The following is a 21,163-nucleotide window of genomic DNA, read 5'->3' as shown; positions in this document are numbered from 1 at the left end:
TGATTCTGATATCTTACAAAGATGGACCTCAGCGATGTGTTGTCCAGGCCTCTTTCCTTCCCCAGTCTCCCATGTATTCACTTGATTTATATTCAAGAGCTTTTTATCTCCCAGCATCATGAGGGGACAACCTGCACTACTTCACTTAACCTGGAGTAGGTGATTCTCTGAGCTTCTTCAGAAATTATAAGGTTTGGAGTTAAAATGAATTATATCTGTTAGTATACAATACAAATGCCATAGGATATAGGGCAGGAATTAATTTTAAAATATTTGGACTCTTTAAAATACCTTTAAGCAATAGACTTGTTTTTCCTGAATGCAATGTTTTAACATCCTGGTTTTTTTATAGTGGTATGACTGAAATGCTGGTTTAATGTTTCAGCCTATAAAGAAAAGCAATAACATAAAGTAGGGCGATATTACAGCCTAATTAAACATTTCTAAAACATAACTTTTGATGACAGTAGTTCTACCTATCCAAAACTATGCTCTGTCAGCTGTAGGGTTGTGCAGCTTGGTTCATATTGGTCCATGAAGTGAAAAATTCCAGTGGAGTAACTTATGAGCTGAATGTGCCACTTGGAAATATATTATTTAAATAGCCTCTCTTGTTAAACCAGTGGCCTAATTAACTTGATTTTTCCCTTTGCCTTTCAAGAGGTCAAGCCTGACATTTGAGGAGTGAGTGTTAACTATCGTCCTTCTAGAGGCTGATTATTGTTCAAAAAACCATTTGAAGATGCTTGGCACTTAGTGTGTTACGGTGATGATCTTAGATAAAAACACTAACAAGCACTGAGGTTCAGTGTTTCCTGAGCAGCTTGCACCCTGCCACATCACTGTTTTCCCATTTTGTGAGTAGCAATTACTCAGTTTGGTCTGTGTTAAAAAGAGTATGCTTCAGCAGTTTTATTTTCGTTCTATCAGTCTGACTTTGGGACTCCAGCCCAGAGAGTTAAAAACTTAATTTACAGATTAAGATTTGTAGGGGAAGAAAATAATGTGGGTGGTTGCAGTTAGATAAGTAAGGTGCAGTTTTCACCGTGAGTTAATGACCTTTGCCTCAGCAAGTCCATCTGGGCTCCAGGAAGGATTGGGAGTGGGAAGATTTGCCCACAGATTTCCCCACAGATCACTGTGTTGTCACTGCCAAGCTTAGAGCTGCTGATTGCCCGTGGCAGACCAAGAATGGAACAGAGAGTGGGCTGTAGACATGCCAAGGAGTGTTCCCTGCCTGGGGCTTATTGCACAGGATTTTGCCTGTGCAGAGTTGAATCCACTGGCCAGTTTCTCCTTCCTCATATTTTATTTTCACAAAGAGGCAGGGGAAAGACGTTATTTGGCAATTTAGGGATGTGTGAATAAATATGCATGTTTTAAAGGAGGTACAGTTTGTAGAGATGCAGAAGGGGAGGGAGGAGAGGTGTTACTGCTAAGGTGGGCTGTCCTTTGTGGGGCTGTAGTAGTGGTGGCACCACACATATTTTAAAAGAAGTCGAGGGCAGATACTGGGTGTGCATCTCCTGATTCTTGAGCAAGCAGTGTAGCTTCAGCATAGCTCAGAAGAGATCTGGCATGAAAGATGAAGTGCCATTGCTCTAGGATGTGTGATATAGTGAACCCCTTCACCTTAATCACAGAATTATTTTTTTATTGATATTGACATAATTTTCTCCTGTGTCGCAGTCTGTTACCTTGTTTGGCATTTTGAGTATATCTGGGATGGATTCAAAGCAAGTGGTTGAACTTAGAGTGCTTTGGTCCTGTTCCATTTTCTGTGATGGCAGAGGAGCTGAGTGAGTTTAGTTCACTTTTTAGGTAACTGGACCTTTGTCCTCCCAGCTTTCACATTTTGGAAGCTGGCCTGACTGACTAGGCAGAGGTGTCAGGCAGCCAGCTGTCTGATACCCCACCATGGGGGCACTGAAGGAAGCCTAACAGCCTGTCATGAAATGCAGCAGAGCTGGCATCTCATATACTCATATACAGACACCTCTGATGGTGAGTACAGATGGTTTGTGCCAGGTCTGCATGAGTAATTCAGTTGTAACCTTTTATTCTAATAGAGGAATGCCTCGGTACCAGGAAAAAAGATTATCTTCCTGCCTGGCTTGATTGTTGGTTTGTTGGCCTCTCCATTTTTTCATTTGTTTTTTCTCCTTGTAGTTGTCCTTCTTTTGCTGACTTGGAAGACCAAATACCCCCCACAAATATGTTCTTTACTCTAGTTGTCTTACACAAGGACTACATAGTTTCTTTGCAGTATGGTTTTAAAGATCTGATTTTAGTGAGGAGGTCCATGTCCGGGAGCAGGGAATGGGAGCTGCTTAGGTAGTAAGCGGTAACCTAAAAATACCCACAGACTTCTCAGGTTATGGTTTGTGGTGTTTTTCATGCAGGTTTTCATGGGCTCCTTTAAGTTTTGCTTACAGATGGAGCCTTAGCCAGCCTACTTAAAGCAGAATTAATTTTCACTGACAGTTCCTCCTCTCTTGTGAATCAAAACAGCATGGTCTGTATTTCAAATGGCAACCAGAGTATATTCTGGATGAAGTATCTCACAGAAGGTCTTTGAAGAGGCAGGAGTTATAACCTGTAATACAGTCCTAATAAAGACAATGAGTAATTAGAGGTAAGCACTTGCTTTTTAGCAAGAATCCCTTCAGGAGGAGAAGCAATAAGCTGGTGCTCTCTAAACCAGTCAGAGTAAGACATGAAAAGTCAGCAATTCTGCCCTGGAAGGCAGTTTCTCATTGCGGTGCTGGTGGGAGGTGACATCAAGGAGATGCACAAGCAGGGGCAGAGCAAATGTCTGCTTCTTCTGCACCCAGGAGCCTCTGACCCCAGGCCTGACAGTTCTGTGTCTGAGGTGCTGCAAAAGTTATTAGAAAATGTGCCAAAATGTAGCATTTAGCAATAAATCTTGCCAATTTGTACTTTGGGGCTAAAAAGGGTGGTTCCACAGAGTGATTGCTTTTACACTGCTCTTTATAAATGCTGAGTATCTACCTCCCCCATTGCCACTGGCATTCTTCCTGATTTGTCTGGAGATGAGATTAGGTCTAGTGTCTTTGAGGGCTAATGAGAGAAAGGGTGCAACAGGCAAAGGAGCAGGGTATCAACATGGAACAGATGTGAGAAGGTGCTTGCCTTCATAGGTCTGAGCTTAGCTGGCCTTCTGTCAGTGCCACTACCTGTGTCTGCTGGACTTCAAGTAAAAATTTTGAGGAATGCTTTTTTATATGGTGGTTTGACTGGTATTTTTAAGCTTTCATATGGCCATCATTACCCTCTGTGCTTTGCAAGATGTCAGGAACCCGACAGAGAAGTATTAAGAAAATTTTGTGTAATATGTTTATTTGGTAATAACATAACCTTCTACAGATTTTTCTTAATATGTCTACTTCCCTCTTTTTCTATATGTTTGCTAGAAGTGGCCATAAAGACTTCATAGGCCCCAAGCAAATTTCTCACATTATCAACTAGCATTCTGATATTCTTGGAGGTCTTTTCCAATATAGATAATTCTATGATTCTATATTGTTGTTCAGGGATACTATAAATATGCCAGAGCATAATTAGAGATATGTGCTTGTGGACCTATGTCCTTTTCTTCCCAAAGGAATAATTTTGGGTTTTTTTGGTATGATGAATTTAAGCTCTTGTTTTTTTCATGCAATTTCCGCTCTCAAGGAGTTTTCTCCTTGAAGTGCGTGACTAATTCACATGAAGTGCTCCCTCTCTTCTGAAAATGATACTCCAATTTATCCGTCAAGTTTTAAAACTACATTTTCTTATTGTTATTGATTACTGCTTTTTTAGGACTGGAAGTACTGGAGAAATCAAGAGGGAAGCAGGGAACTTTCCTGTTGCCCAGCAGTGTACTGTGACAGATTGCAGAGGCAGTTCAGATTTAGTTATAATTGGCACCTGTTTTGTCACAAACAAAAATAGGCTGCTCTTGAACAAGATGGGGAACTCTTATCAGCACGATGATCTTTGTAATATTTCTCATTTCATAGTTGCGTATAAGAGCCCTTTTTTTAAAAAACTCTCTTTGTACTTTGGCTTTCAGTTTGGAAATGTTTGCATTTCCAAACTGCAGTGTTGAGCCTTCAGGTCTGGTCTAAGCAGGAGAGGTACAATGAAATCTCTGTTCACTGAGAGCTGCAAAGGGAGTTATCTTTACCAAGTCAGCCTGCCTGTGAGGACACCACTGTCTCCACTGGTTTCTTTCAGTTCACCATCACCACAGGGTGTGGCAGAGTGAGTCTGATGCCTGCCCATTGCCACCTCTGGGCTGCTGGACCTGTTGGTAGTGATGAGTGCAGGGCTTCATTGAGTTGTGCTGCAGTAGTCAGGGTTCTTCTTTCACCACTTTTATTTGGGACAGTGAAAGAGGTGGATTTTTAGAGTGGCTCCTTTATTTAAAAATATATTGGGGAGAGGATATGCTTTTCTGACTAAACTGCAGTCACCTTTAAAGCAAATATGGGGAAGTTACTGAGGAGCTTGGGGCTGCATATGCCATGAGCATCCTAGTCCTGAAGTTTCATGGAATCCTTGTTTTTCATTGCATATTAAAATTTATTCTCAGCCTTGAAAAACTTGCAGATGTAGGATGCCTTTTATGTGTTCTTTTATTTCCAGTTTCCCTCCATAGCATCATTATGGATCTCACAGGTTCAGAGACATGGTATTGTCTTATGTTCTCAGGAGTTTGAGTTGATGGGTTTTGCTGCATGCTTAGCAATTTCTTATAGTTTCTATTCTGACTAAATATGTGATCAGGTAAGGTAAAATGTTGAAGCTCTCTTATAGCCCTGTGTTGCTAGGCAATTTTGGTGGCTTTTGTTCTAATACCAGTTGAGCTTTCTAAAAAGAACTGTTCCCTAGGAAAGAAAATTACACGATTGGCAGCAATATTACTACTTCATTACTGCACTGGCACTGCCAGTGACCTTCCTTGCTTTAAATTACACTGTTTCCTTATCATGTGCCAGAAGGGTAGCCAAAGTCAAATTACTGCTGGCAGACCACAGGGATCAGTAGTATAGAAAACCTGGCAATCACTGTATTTCTGCAGTATTAGGTGCTCTTCTTCTTAAATGTTCTTGTATTACTGAGAGAATTTTTGATTGTGGATATAAAAATGGTCATGGCAGTAGTTATTTTTACTGTACTGCATCTTCAGGAAGAAGCAGAAATTACAGTGCTTCTCCTCCTGAGAGCTAGTGAGAATTAGTTGCTCTTTGGTCCTTCTCTTACTGGCAGATAATAATCCCAGAGGAGGCCATGCCAAGTGGAGATGATATTTCCAAGGTCCGTATGGCACCCACTTCATTTGTGGCTCTTGCTGCACTTCTGAAAGTGCAATGGTTCTTTCCACCCACCTCCTCTCTGATGAGATGTTATCATCTCCATTCTGTGAAATTCGGGAAAACAACTGAAGGGATAAATGACTCACACTGAATTAAACAGCAGCTCAGGAGGAGAAAGCACAGCTCTCTTTGAAGATTGAATCGCATGACTCCCAGGTACCTTTAAGACAGGGAGATGTGTTTGAACCCCTCTCTCCCTGGGACTTTGCAAACCTGCCCCTCAGGATTCTGCATCACTGCTGCCCTCACCTCAAAATTGTTCTGATGCAATTTCAGGATGCTTTTCTTGATGAGTTTCAGGGTGCACAGGAGCTGTTAGTACCACCCCTGGCACAGAGGCTGGCTCCTCACCACAGGTGTCTGCCTGCCTCTCTGCGTGGCAGCATTTTTGCCAGGTGACCGTGTTTTGATGGCTGACTGGATAATATGATTGATTTAAGCTGACTCCCTGCTTTGGAGATATTTGAGAATACACAGCAACCTTATCGCTTTTATTTATTGTCTACTTAATCAGGTCTGTTGAAGTTCTATTTTGTAGAATGATTGTACATAGCTGACATCCTTGAATGAAGTGTCTCATTTGTGATTGTCTTTCATATGCATTGCCAATTTCATGGATCCAAGCCTCAAATTTACAGAAAAATGACTGTTTAACTCACCTCATCTTGATCCCCCATAGCATTGTGAATGGATTTTGTAAATAATGGATTGGGTGGTTCCTAATTTCAAACATTCCCTTCATGATAGATATGGCTTTCATACCAGTACAATCATCTCTTTTTCATTTCTTGAGTTCAAGAACTTCACAAGAGAGGTCAGAATGACCACATGCCATTTTAAAGACACTTTGGGGGATGAGTAGTGTCAACACAGCAGTTTAGCAGAGTCAGAGAGAAGCAGAGTTTTCTCAAGATGAAGGGCAGTACCTTGCCTACAGAGGTGCACCACTGTATCTCTGCCTGCTGTTCTAGTTTAAGGAGCACAATGATCTTATCTCTGTGATACTCACTAGTGTTCCACAAAACAATCTAAGATAAGAAATTGTGTTAATCTTTTCCTTCCCTTCCAAGTGGAAACCACATGTAGAAGATGTGTAGTAAACTTTTTAACATGAGGGGAAAATATAATAAGCCCTTACAGCAATCAGCCTTGTGTTCATACTGTTTTGAACAGTGAAGTGATACTGCTGTCTGGTCTGGCACGCTGGTCCTTTCCTGGAGTCTGTCTTGCATGGAGAAATCCCTGTTGTCCATATTCAGTTCCCCGCAGCAGCTTTGAAATGTAAATCTCTGCTATACTTCAAGCAAAACACTTATTGAAACACCATCACATAATCTGTGGCCTTTCAAGAGAGGCTTATGAAAATATGCAAATACCTAGATGTTCTTGACACAGCTAAAAGAAATTCAACCCTGATGATATTCTGTGTCCCCTGTTTACAGACGGAGTACAAAATGCAGGTACAACTGTTTTCTTCTTTCTCACTTTTTTTTTCCCCCTGCTGTTTTCTGCTAATCCACAGAGGAACAACACAACGTCAAATCTGTTTACTCCTCAAACAGTCTGGGATGCTTGAATGTCTTTATTGCAATTTAGGAAGCAACTGACAGACAAAATTGTGTTGGGTAGACACTAAAAATAAGCACTGTAGGAACCACATAAACTCCCAGGTACAAATTAGCGCTGCTTTTTTTTTTTTTTTTTTTTTTTTTTTTTTTTTTTTTTGCCAGCGCAATTTATAATGAGAAATGAACAAAGCTTCTATCTCAAAGTTCCAGCTATAGATCACCTAGAAATTTGAGGGACTAATTTTATCCTGAGAGGTGGCACATTGATCTACAACTCCAAGAATTGTGCCAAGAATAGGAAATCAACAAGATCTTCACCTGATTTATGTAGGCTAGACATCTGTGGCATGCCTTTTGAAGGTGATCTCTCAGAGGCGTAATTAAAACTTGATGGTGAATAACCATGATGATTTGTGTCTCCACATTGTAGCCCTGTGGCTGTTTTTATGTGGTTGTAAATGTGGTTTGTCCCTGCTTGTGAAAAGGATGTTAGAAAGCACTGGGCTTAAGGGCTAGAATTTTGCACACAGTTCTTATGCAGAAGGTCTCCAAATTTTTCCAAGACTAGACCTCTGTTTCAGTTTAGTATTAGTCAAATTGCAAGTAAGTGAAAAAATAAATTCAAGAAGTTTTTAATCAGTAAAACTGAGCAGCCTCTAAATTTGCTCACTCTTCAGAGAGAGGCAATGCTCTGATATTGGAGATGCAGACTTGGGGCTGGAGAGAGTGGGCAAAGACAGCAGTTTGTAAATTAGTCTTTGGTCTCTACATATTAGCAACAACAGCATCACTTTTTCCTTCATCCTCAACTCCCCTGTCAAAAGGAGAAGGAAAGTATTGGGACAAAGGTTATCCTTCAGCCTGAAGATTTTTCCACTGAATTCTATGATTTTGTATTAGTGTGGATAGAATTTTCAAGGCACACAAAAGGCTACTGCTGAAGCAGACTGGATTAATTTCTTTTCTATCTGGATGATGGTTGGAATGTTGAAGAAGTTGTTCATCATTTGGTATTCCTAGGGTTTGTTTGTGCTTTAAGATATTCATCCTGCCTTTTAAAAGGCCCAGCTTTCTCAGTTTATATCAGTAACAGTGATTTGTACTCTTTCATTTTGAAACTGAAAGGCATAAAACACCATCCCTTGTCTACTTATAAAATGAGGTGGGGAGAGGTGGCATCTCTGATTCTGCATGCAGAACAGTCAGCATAGTAGATACAGTTAGAGGCTGATTATCATAAGAGGCATGAGTTAGAACCAATGATCAATTTTGTGAGAATCCCTAGCCTTTCCATTAATTTTGATTTATTGATTTTTATGAGCAGGAGCAGTGAGAAGCTCAGGCTTTGAGGAGGATCAGAGAGGCCAGTGCGTGTCGAGGGTTATTGCCTTGTTTCGTGCTGTGATTTATACAGTGAAGGTACCGGCTGCATTCTTCTGCTTGGTGTTATTTTATTTCTACTCATCATTATAGTATTTCATGACTTAAAGACAAGGGCCCTCTGAGAATCTGTTCTGTTGTGTCTCTGACATTATTGCAGGCTGAAGGTCTGATTATTGGAAGTGCTGAGCCCTTGCAGCTCCAGTGGAATGAGTGAAAGCTGAAGGTGCTCTGAAAAGCACGCCTGAGGCATTTTGTTCTTCTGAAGGGATTGAGTTGTTCCTCATAAATATAGGTCCCTACTTTGACTAATTCCCCTTGGCTGCAAGTCCTTTGAAGTAAATGGAGTTTACTTGATTAGAATTAAACCTGTGCTCCAAATTTAACTTCCATGTTTGCCATGTAGCTAAAGAATTGATTAGATCTTAGTAAATCTGATGTTAAAATTAAGCTTCAGTTTTGCTTTCTAATTGGAATACTGCATGCTGGGAAAGATCAGAAACCTTTTTTCTTCTTTTTTTTTTTTTTTTTTTGAGGGTTCAGGTGATTCTGCACACAATTCATGTTCCTACAGCAGAGGTAACTGAACACATTGAAAGGGGAGTTTTGTAGCTAGAAGAGGTACCAAGACCCAGGTGTCTGCAGCTGGTGCAGAGTCAGCCAGCCTGAGCCATTCACATCCTCCTGGACAATCTTAATTCTAATTTGTCCAGTTCCAGTGAGAGAAAGTGGATGTCAGACAGTGATTCAGACCTGGGAAAATGTGATTTATCCCAGTGCTTGATAATTCTGCTGTTCTTGCAGAAGGAGGAGGAGGTTCTTTTTACAGGAGGAAGTTTGCCTAAGTAGTGGCTGTTTGATCCATAAGTAAGGAAAGATGATGCTGTTTAAGCATATGAGTGACTGCTGGAAAAGTTCAAAGGAGCACTCATGAAGGGGGGAAAGGGGAAGCTGAGAGATTTGGGGACTAGGTATATGGAGAAAGTTTATTCAACTTTACTTTTTTATTTGCCTTTTTCAGAACATAGATATGTAACCTACTCAAGTGGCCCTGCAAGTCATGGCAGAGTTTAAAGATTCTGTTCAGTCCTTGGCTAAACGCCCTTCTCTACTCAGGTTGCTCAGATGTGCCCAGAGGCCAGCATTGCTTCAGTCCTTAGTTTTTGAAAATTCATTTTTTGCTCAAGGAGAATCACTCCTGCTTTTCTATTTTGGGATCGTCACTACAGTGCTCCTTCATTTTTTTACTTCCTTAAAGCTAGTATTTGATTAAAAATAAGGGATGTTTGGGGATTTGTTTTTGATTTTGTTTGTTTGGTTTTTATTATGTTTGTCTCAGGTGAGGGATAGCTTATAGAAGATCCATTGCTTTTGATTCTGGTTATTTTCAAAGAACAAATTTAATCAGTTATATTCTCATCTCTATATCTGTCAATATTTTTCTTGTTACCTCTGTGCAATATGGTAGATTATCTGCTGTGTCAGCAGAGCTTCACATTTCAGTGTGTACATTGATCTAATCCTGTTTTGTGAGTGATGGGCCCTGGTGTTTGGTTCTCAGCAGGCAAGATGGACCATGCTGCTATAGCAGTGGGGAAGGCTCTTCTTTTGATGAGCGTCTTCTCTTTGTCTCTCTGTCCCAGAGTGAGCTACAAAACTTGGCACAAATGACAAATGTTGAGAGAATATTCAGGCAAACAGGTAGTTGATTCCTCTTCTTGCTCTTGGTCTCCTAAAGAGAAGGATCTATATTGTGTTTTGTTGTCTGTAAGAATGTAGACCAAGGCTGGCTTTTCACAGTAATGTTTTGACATCCTTTGCTCCGAGAACTTGGATTTCACTCAAATATGCTACTTTCTAAATTTCATGCTTGATTGTATTTTATGTTTATTTTTTGAAGCTCCTGCCTGTACATGTTTTATTCCACCCCCCTTGTTTTTCTGTTTTTAGCCAGTGAGACCTGCAACGATTTCCACCCCATGTTCTTCACCCATGACAGATCATTTGAGGAGTTCTTCTGTATCTGCATTCAGCTTTTGAACAAGACATGGAAGGAAATGAGGGCAACTTCAGAGGACTTTAACAAGGCAAGAAGAAGGGTGGGGTGGGAATAACTGGGCAGAATGGTGAAACAATGCCATATATTCTTCCCTAGAGACACAGGGATTTCCTAATTCCCATTCTGCTGAAAGCCAAGAGATTTATCTCTTTGGATGCTTTGCACATCGGGATGCCAGCATTTAAAAAGTTACGGATAGAAGATGGGAGATGTAAGGAGGTTCACAGACCTTTTTCAGTCATGTTGCACTGCAGACTACGAGACTAAAATCCTGGCTTGAGGGGAAATTCTGCCTTTTTATGTTAGCAATATTATGCTGAAGTGCTGCAGCCTCCAAGGTTGTAAATAATGCAGAGAGAGTACTGCAGTGATAATTCTGTGCATCCCTTTCATTTCATGTGAGCACTAAAGTGATAAAATATTCAAGAGTGGACACAATCATGACAGAGTGCTGTGCAGTTTAGCCTGATAAAACAAAAAGAAAAACAAAAAAATCCCAACAAACAAACGAACAAAAAAAAAACCCCAAACCACAAAAAAATAAAACCAACCACCAACCCAACCAATCAACAAAAATTAAAAAATCATAAACCACAAACAAACAAATCACCAAAAAACCACACCAAAACAAACAAACAAAAAACCCTCAAAACCAGTGAAATAAAAATTCAACCAAAAAGCTCCTCAGTAAGAATTCTGGAAGCTTCAGCCAATCTTCTGATGCTCAGAAAAGCAATAAAGAACACGTTTGTCTCAGTGGTCCCTAGACACCAAATTTTGACCCAATTTACCATGGGACTGAACAGTATCTCTGGCATTTTCTAAGAATGGCAAAAACTCATGCTTTTATGGCCAGCTGTCATGCTTATCTTTATTGGGATCCTCTGACTGGATCTTGGGCCTCTCCCTGGGAGATGTTGGTTTTAGAACTGTTGGTTGGGAATGAAAAAGTGAGACTAAGACATGCTCTGTCAGCACGTGCCTTATGAGTGCTCTGAAGTCACCAGACTCAAATGTTATGTTAGAGCCAGTAGGAATGATCATGCCTGAGTTTTAATTTGAACTGTCTGTTATTGAAGTGGTCCCAATGTCCATTTTCTACTTCAGAGTGAAGGTGAATTTTTAGGTCACAGTGAGGAGTAACGTTTGTTAAATTCTTTCAGGCAAGTTAGTTTGCAGCACTAGCAGAGCCCTGGCTAAAGAGAGAAAGGAAGTCCAATATCCACGCTGTTGTGGCCAGATGACCTAGAGCTTTGTTCTTACATGGAATTTTTGACATGCTTCTCATCCCTAATGATCCAAGAACACAGAAGGAGCAATAGCAAGATAATTCACTGGACCATATAGGGTTGCTAAAATCAAGAGCTTAAAAAGCAACTTTATAAAGACTAATTCATAATATGTGGTTGTTTTAAATAAATGTATCAACAGCTGCCTATTACTTACAGGCCTTCTATCTCAGTAGAAGAAGGATTTGTCTACATAATTTCCCACAACTTGAGTTGAAAAATTATTAGCAATCCTAGGGAATTCAGATAAAGAATGGTTGCATTTCTGGGACCAGCCCAGGTCACCCTAAAAGGAAAACAAAGAAATTTACTTTGCAGTGTTAGGCACTGTTGTGGAGGTTCATAGGAGATCAGGGATTTTTTTCTCTGATATGACTAGTTTGCTACCTCTGCTTTCTGTTGCTGACAGTCCTGCAATTTCATCTATCAGTTCTGTCAGGGTCAGTAACATTGGCACTGTGTCTTACTGCATGTGTCATTGAAGAGGTGGGCAATTCTGAACTCTGTGGGGCAAATCTGAAACATGTGCCATCGGGTTTCCCAAGGTTTGTGTCTGGTGGTGGCACTGTGCTGCATGATCCTGAACCCAGGATCTCTGCCTGCAGAAATAATTCCTGATTTTGTAACTGTTTCTGCAAAGGGGAGGGAATGATAAGCTCTTGAGTCTCTCATTTCTAACACTTCTCTAATTATGTTTTGCTTATCTAAATCCTTTCTTAGAGTCATAAGGAAATTTTTGTGCTCTTATCCACTTCAAATGACATGTGGTGGTGATGTGAATTACTCAGCTGATAAACATCTGAAGGGATCTGCGAGTGCAGCAAACTGTGCTCTTGTGTGGGCTTGTGAAGCACTGGAGGGCTTGTGGGGGCTGACACGTTGCATGGTGGTACCCAAGGTTTACCCATCTGCTTGGTGGGTGACAGCAGCCGGTGCAGCCCATGGCTTTACCAAACTAAGCACCTCCATCTTCCATCCTTACCTGGCAAGAGGCTTTGGTGATCACAGCATGTTAGTGCTCTGTCTGCATCTTCCCTGCGTGCTAAGGGTGCCCATTTCTGTGCAGTCACTTTTGAAAACTTGGCAGGCAAGGGCCACATGGGCCTGGGGAGGATTCAGTCTGTCCTTTCAGAAGTGAACTGGAAGAGAACAGACCTCACAAGATGCAATAATTTACTTGTGTGAAAAAAAAGATAAAATCTTCCATCTTCTCTTTGTGTCACTATTTTTCAGTTTCAATAACTTGATTGTCATGGTGGTGTATGAAACACCTCTTAGTTAGTTTACTATCCCCCTGTCTGATGGGATCATTTGTTTTATTCCTTTCTCGGTCCCTTCCTTCCTTAAAACCTCCAAAACAAAATTAGATGGTCTCAGTATGTTGACTGGTAACTCTTGAGACCTGGACATTCTGCTAAAAACTCTAGACTGCTTGCTTTGATGTTTAATCATAACTGAAGAAAAGGAGCTTTTTAGTTTAATTTCAAACTTTTGATTAATCACAGTAACTTGTACATTGAGGGTCTGTAGGAGGTCTGTGTGCACATACAGAGAATTATTTCCTCCTCTTTGAATTGGGGAATGACAGGCTCTAAAAGAGGTGAGGCGATTGAATTTCCCCTCAGGTTTTAGTGCCTGCTCTCAAGGGTTCTTTAAGGCACATATTGAGACTTCCTTTTGATGACAAAATGGCATACCGTGCCATCGTGGTTGTTCAATTTATGGTGTGGAGATTCCACATAGGTTTGTTCATTTTTAAATTTTCAAAAATAATTAAACTGGCTCTTTGCTCACAGTTGGAAGAATTTTATGGTGTTTTAGTGAGACATTTATGATCTCATGCTTTACACAATTCTTATTCATTAAAAGACACACATTTTGCCAACACTTGCATAAGAAAAAGTTCTTTGATGTCTATGGTGATAGTATGACACTGTCAGACCTAAAACCTTTTTTTCAGTCTGTCTATGCACTGGTAGACATCTGAATAGAATAATTCAGACTGGCAGCTAAGCTTATATTATGCCTTTGTAACATCTTAAGACATGCATAATTCATGTTTTTGAGTTTCCTAGAGAAATTAAGATGCAGTTGTATAGATAGACATGCAAGTGGCAAGAATTCCATTTGAAACCTTTTTGTTTTTATTTGAGCCTACAGATGATCAAAGGCCACTTTACAAGTTTCTCCAAAGTCATTTGTGAGCAGGCAGCGTGGTTTATGGCTTTGAAACTATAATCTCCAAGCTTTACATACTTCTACATGTTTTATTAAAGCAGAAGAAAGTGTTGTGTATTGATTTTTGGAGTCAGTGCTGACTGTAAGAAATCTGCCCTGAGCTATCTCACATCCAGCATCTAGAAACCTTCATAAGCAGCCTGCCCATTTAAATAGGTGCCCATCAGTCAGATTTCCATCTTATAGGGACCACCCTACACTCTGCCAGGGTAATCAGACTCTGCTGCCACACAGACTGAGAAATCCTTAAACTGCTTTGAGGTTTATGGTTTCTTTTTACCACAGTGGTAGGGGGAATTCAAAGTACCTGCTGGACAGTAAAATTCCTCCCACGGGGCCAAATGAAAGCATACTCCCAAAGGAAAAGTTTTTGTTGATCCCCACTAGATGTGCTTTAGTAAATGCACCTGGATTGCCCTAATGTGGATTTACACTGTGATTGATAGCCCTTCAGTGGTCTTCTGGTAAAGTACACATATTGTTTCTTGGGATACAAAGAGACAGCAAGTAGGACATTGTACAGGGGACAAGATTATCCTCTTAACTCTTTTTTTCCAGAGATTTCAGGCAGCTACTTTTCGTAGGTTTGAAGTTCACATGCTAATAGGAGGAAGGGTGAGCAAATGGATTATTTGAATTGTAGCCATAACTTGTCTTATTAAACCTGCAGAACAGAATAAGCAATTTGCTAATTCTGTACCTTGCGTTGTACCATATTAAAAAAAGCAGATTAAGGGTAAAAATAACTGCTTCCAGTCCCAGTGTGGAAGGAAAACGACAGGTTTTTTTGACTTGGCTAGCAGGGTGTTGAAGCTGCATTACAGAGAATGTGGCTGATTTTATTAGTGTCGTTGTTGGGTTTTAGATTATCAAAAATGACTACTCATAACAAGATGCAGATTATCATTCCAGTGTGGCTAAAGTTAAATTGGAGGAACCAAAACTGAAAAAAAATTTTAAGTACTGTGATATAAGGTGCTTGAAAACCAAAAATCCACTGCATTCACTAAAATTACAGGTTTGAGGAATAGGAAAGTGGGACAAGGTTGGGTAATGATGCTGCCAATGCATTTTTCTTGTTACTTAAAGATTTAGTTAATTTGTCCTCTGGACATGTGTTTGAGATCAGCGCAGTATGGAACATGAGCTTTTAAATGTTTTGTGCAAACGTATTTTTTAATAAGAATATGTAATAATATTGCATAACATAGAAGAAGAAGAAGAAAATATTTTGTAATAAGAAAAATATTCTCAGAAACCTCAAAAAACAGGTTTCAGCATTCAGCTAGTATCCATTTCACAGTGGCAACCTGCTGAGGTGGTATCTGGCTATTTCAGGGACACACCAAGCTGCAGCACTGAATCCCCCTGCAGCAGGGAGGTCTGCTCAGCAAGATGATAAAACATGTCACTGACAGGCATGCACATAACAAACTGCCTTTGTGGAGATCAGAGGAGTAGACATTGTTCACAGCGGCAACAGATGCAAACAATAAATGCCCTACGTGAGTCCTGTAATTAAATAGCAAAGCAAACACAGAGGCATTTGATAACCACAAAAGATGTTTATGGCTCATGCTCAGGCTCTGCAAACATTTTTCCTTGCTCACTGACAAGATAACAGAAAAGGTAACCAGGCATAACATAAAAATTAAAAATACCATTTCCTTCCTCGGTGGAGGTTTGGAAATGCCATGCCACAGGTTTCTCAGATTCTCTGGTGGTGTTGTGTTTTTGGCAGCTGTAGGGATGAATAATTGGGGAAGGCTGGGTTCAAAATATGACTATGGCTTTTAAGAAGCAAACTTGTGTGAGCGTTGGTTTGTGTGAAAATGTGGTGAGCCAAACCCACTATCAGGTAATGTGAGTTACCCGCAAGGAAGCGAAGGCCTAGGGCGTCATTTTGAAAGGGTCAGAGCAACCTTGTGGCAGAGGAGTTGTCACAGCTTTGCTGGGTCCACTGCAAACTGGGGAGACTCAAGGAGCCGACTGTGCATAGCTCCTGCGCAAAATGCCCCCCTGGCTGGAGCCTTGTGGTCCAAATGCTAGTCCTTGCCATGGCAGCTCTGTGCCTGACCTGGAAGTGACAGGGATTTGCGTCACTCCAGTGGGAGCAGCAGGTCCCCAGCATGCTCAAGTGATCCCCTCTAGTGGCACCAACAACATTCTGCACTTTTCTGCTCCTTGGCCAAGTCTTGACAAACCAGACTTTTCAGGAAGGAGGGAAAGGCACCCAGAGCTGAAGTGCCAGGGCAGTGAAGCAGCTGCAGGGTCAAAATCAGAACCAGGATGTGTGGCCGCTTGCTCCAGCCCCCTCCATCACCCTGCACAGAGGCAGTAGCAGCTCCAGCCCAAAGCGGTGCTTTCCTCTCTCTGTGCCTCTCTTTGTCCCCACCCAGCTGCACAGGGAGGCCTGGAGAAGGATTGCAAATGGTAGCCTCAGAAAATGAAAGAAGCATTACCTCAAACAAGAGAAAAATAATTCAGACAAACTTGAAAGTAAAATCCTTTGGTCAGTCTTTAAACCTGTTTGTCACCTCCTTTTCAATGCAATGAAAGAAGAAGGGGATGGTAAATAGCTCTTCACAGATGCTCTCCAAAGCATTATTGTTTTCTTATGGGTCTGAAGCAGATGAATTTAACTTCTTTTGGGAGAAGCTTTGGAAGGCTGTTCTGTTAGGATTTTACTGTTGGGAAATACCAGGCTAGTGGAATGATTGCACCTCTCTGTTAGTTTTATTGCACCTTCCCTTGAGAATGCTTTGTTTATATCACTCAGGGATATTGCAAATAAATTATTCTCACATAGAATGAATTCAGTATTCCCCAGGCTGGGGCAGATTAGCACAAATTAAATCCCACATTTTTGCACCTGAGGCCAATAGCACTTTATTAACTTTTATTGGAAACAGATAATTGCTATAAATATATTGTATCATTATTTGTGAAATGTATGAATTTTTAAAAAAAATTGTGGCAATTAACATTTTGCAAGTGTGCTGCATAGATTACAGAGAAAATGAGACTTTTTAATTGAAGAAATTACTCCCTTCAAATATCATAGGAATCTTTTAGAAAGCATAATTTGGGTGAATAAAAATTGTCAAGTCTATTTCATCAATAACCTCTTCCTTCAGAATGGACTTTTTTAAATAGTGCAATTGAATGTGATGCAGATAGAGCCTGTTTAAGACTTTTCCCTAGCATTTGGTCAGTGTTCCCTCTATGCTTTTGTGGCCTAGATATTCCAAATGTATGCCTTCATCAGCTGCTCACTTAGGAATGGCTCTGCTTAGTCTTCTCCATCTCTGTGCATTTATCTCCACCTGTCAGATCTCCAAATGTGTCCCATAACACTCATCTGCTGCTCCTGGCTGCAGGAACCTGAGAAGGGGTGTTTAAGATGCTGAAGAGGCATCTTTCCATTTACTGAGGCATGTCTGTAAAAATCAGATTTAAGTATTCATACCCCAAAAAATCAGGGCTGTCAAGCTCAAAAGAATTGAACAACAGTATCACATTTTTAAATCTAGATGGTTGCTTCCTTCTGAAAAATTTTCAGTCTGAACTAGCATTGTCAAGAATGCAAATATATTTTAAAAACTAATTTGTGAAAATTAAGTACTTAGACTGCATAATGAAGCAGTCTAACTTGCCCTTTTTCTGCACTTTGTCGCTTATGAACTATTTTTCTAGTTCAAAGACATTTTTCATTTAAAACAGTGTCTTTACTATTTTTTGTCTTTGCCACAAGGCTTTGGAAGTCCTTAGTAGTAGGGTCATATCTAGTTACAGATGAACAGTCCTTCTCCAGTGACCACATATGCAATGATTTCATGGAGGGCATAGCCTTAAAAGGAAAATAATTTTCAAGCTTGATTTCTGCCCATTTATATGCCTGGATGGGTGCACCAACAAAGAGATGGACTCTTCAAGCCAAAAAATCAAGGAAAGGGAAGGACGTCTCAACAAAACATTTGTTATTTAAAACAAGAAACGAGTATTTTAGTGTAATGCATTCCTTGACCAGCAGCTTGTCTTGTCCTTTCCCCAGTGATGAAAGACTGTGTTGGTTTCAGCAGTGGAATCTCTTATTTGTGGAAAACCTAGCCGTTGTCGGCAGAGGGGGATTTTATCCCCCAGATTTCTAGTGAAGTCTGTGTGTTACTGTAGAATACATGCAGGTCGGTGTAACACCCGGGAGATTGTAATTTTTAAAGCTGCTGGTACTTCATACTTTCAAAGCACTCTTCATTTTCATCTCAGTGGGTGCTGATCAAACCAATAAACTTTCTCAGCCTTCAAAAAGATGACTGAGTGGAAAGCCCAATAACCGGAGGAGGAACACTGAGTGTAGGTTATCTGTGCTAACCGCTCTTTTTCTACTCCACAGAAACCTTTTGCACTGGAAAAAAAATGCCTCAGTTGCATGTAGAGTGTGTTAGTGGTGAAGGGAAATGATATAACCTAACTGGCACTGTCACCAAAACAGCATATTTTGTGATATTGCCCCTATCATTCCTGTCTAAAAGTGTGGATAATAATCAGATCCCAGGAACCGCTCTTGTCTCTGTATTTTTATTTATTCTTTCTAGGATGTGTTTTTGTAGTACAGTTAAATCAGAGGTGCATGGCATATGGCTTTTTGCTGCATGAATTGCTGCTGATGGGAATGTCAGTGGGCATATAATACCAGATTTTCATTTTGTGAATCACAATGCATGGAATTCAGCCCGAGAGCTCCCCAGACTATAGACCTTATTATAGGCAAATAAAAAAGGGAAGGAAGGGGGGAGAGGTGATGTCTCGGATATTTTGTTTCAGTTGAAATGAGGTTATCGTGATGAATGATGCAGCTGACAATGAGATTTTTATAGCCTCTCTTGGAGTAGCAGAAGAGCTTGTATTATTGTTGGTTTGCTTTAAGTAATTGTAATCTAAATAGCACCGTGGTTGAAAAGAGCAGCAGAAATCTTTCATATGTGTCTCGTAAGCAAAGCCAGGGTGCTTATTTGTTTTTGTCTCGTCTGTCCTTATACAAATGTCCTTCATTGTTTGCATCTTCCATCTCGGGTATTGTCTTGATTGAATATGTCAGTCACCATTAAAGAGGCGTTTGCCAGTCAGGGCCTGCTGCTGCCTGTCTCTATTTTTAGCACATGAGGTAACTGGCCAGCAGCTGACAAGCTGATCCTGCTACCCATGCACCAGTGTAAATTAAGGTTGGCTGTGATAGAGGCAGATGGGAGGGAGGGAGGGCTGCTGAAAGGCAGCATGAGAGGGAAGGAGAGGATGGTGTGTGGGTGCAGATGGGCACTCCTCTCTTCTCCTCTCCTTTACCCATATCAGCTTCCTCAATCCACATCCACACCATGCACACTGGGCCAACACAGGTACCTGCCTCTGCTGGCTCTCAGTGGGTTACCTTTATTAGGTGGTCACAGGTTAAACTGGGCCTTGGTGAGCTAATGTGAGCTGTCCTCAAGTTCCCAGACACTGCATGAGAGGGAAAATGGAGGAGGTTCGGGGTTTAGCATGTCCTTTCTGAAGGCAGTGTTAGGTTTTGCCCCACAGAGACCACAGCAGAGGCAGTTTTTATTTGGGGTAGTAGTGAAGCTCAGACACATGGACATGGGTTATGCCACATTTCCACTGAGAGCTAAAAAGCTTACTGGGGGATGGAAGGTGTTGTGTGTGCCTCTGAAAGTGGTAAGGCTCTTTTTTATTTGCCCTTTCCCCTCTTCACTGTGGATTCGAATAGCATGCAAAAAATCTTGTGGATTTATTGATGACTAAAATATAATTTATTGGAAGGTTCCATCCCAGTTCCTCAAGTTACCTTTATATGCTGGTCATGGTAAGCAGAGGAGCAAGGCCTCCAGTAATATATAAGAAAGCTGAGGAATATCACCTTAAAAGCTGAGCACAGGAATGGTGACAGATTAGATACCATGAAAGTATATCTGCCCAAACAATGGGGAGAGGTGAAGGAACAAATATCAGAATCCTTGAAAAAGGCATTTGTGTAGATGATTAAAGATCTTGCCATGCCAGCTGAAGATATTTTTGCCATGGCCATGAAACTGAAATGCTCAAGAACCAATCCTTGCATCAAGAATGTCAAGTCTGCTTCTGAAAGACTTCTGTGAAAGTATCTGGAAAAAGAGCTTTCATGCACGCTTTGAATTTTGTGGGAATTTTTTTCTCTGAAGACTTTTCTTCAGATTTCAAGCATCAGTTTTCTCTCTCAGGGAAACTGATCAGAACCTCGGTAGGAAGAGCTTAAAAATTGCAGTTCTATCCATTTTACTTGACTAGTACGTGCTGCCTAGAACTTTTGTGGTACTTAACCAAGAGCCCAAAGGAAACCACAGATCTCATCATATCATTGTTACATTGTCAGCCTCTTCAGAAGCAATTGACCAGCCCTTCATAGTGAAAATAACATCTCTAAAGTCACCAAAGTGGAAAAATGAAACATCTTTGTTTTTGTAAAATCAGATGTTTGAGATAAAGAATGTAATCTCAAAGCTGTCAAGATTCTGAGATTCCTTCCAAAACCTCATTTTTATGTAAGCTAGGGTTCTGGAAATTGTTAAAGGACTGTTACCTTCCCTGGAGATCTGGAAGTTGTCAAAGGGCTGCTTTCTTCACAGTGATTTTCTTTTTTGATCTGATTGTCATGTAACTGATACTTCTTCATTTTAAGGCTATATTTGATTTTTTTTTGAAAGCTAGGACTGGATGTAGCAATCTTACTGAATTTTTTTCTCTATTCCTTTAGCTTCTCTCCATGTTCAGCACTCCAATCTTCAACAGGATTTATTCCCCCAGATTACTTTCCACCTGTCCTCTTTCCTTGGAACAGTGGCATGCCTCATAGTACTTCCACCTGCCTTAAGGAGGGTGTTAATGGCTTTTCTCACTTTCTAGCTGGGGATACTCGCTGACTACTTTGGGCAGCCACAGTTGTCAAGACATCAGAAAAGACCCTTTCAGGTCATAGAATATTGGAAGCCAGCTTTTGGAGCCAGGATGGGTGTTATTGGCAGCTATGTTTTTTCAGCAGTGGTAGAAATCTGAAGGCTGCTGTTAAAACTGTAAAGTCAAAATTACACGTGCACATGCGTTTCTTCTTCCTAAAAATTTATCCATATGGACAAAAAAGTCTTACCTCAGAAGTAGTGGTACAAATACAATATTTTAATAATCATGGCAAAGAACAAGATACTCTTTTATCTAGCC

General features: G+C 40.6%; 1 protein-coding gene across 2 annotated transcripts in view; it reads left to right on the top strand.

Annotated features, from left to right (window-relative positions):
• The window catches only part of ELMO1 (engulfment and cell motility 1), a 301,790-nt gene that overhangs the window by 187,597 nt on the left and 93,030 nt on the right, over positions 1-21,163 (top strand). For both annotated transcript variants that reach the window (XM_054273352.1, XM_054273353.1), the window contains one exon: positions 10,283-10,419. In XM_054273352.1, the coding sequence (XP_054129327.1) occupies positions 10,283-10,419 (137 nt within the window). The remainder of the gene's footprint in view (positions 1-10,282; positions 10,420-21,163) is intronic.

Source organism: Melozone crissalis, unplaced genomic scaffold, assembly GCF_028551555.1.
Source record: "Melozone crissalis strain CALT ecotype California unplaced genomic scaffold, PUWL_Pcris_2 ptg000016l_1, whole genome shotgun sequence".
Taxonomy (NCBI): Eukaryota; Metazoa; Chordata; class Aves; order Passeriformes; family Passerellidae; genus Melozone; species Melozone crissalis.
This window is presented reverse-complemented; position numbering and strand designations above follow the sequence as displayed.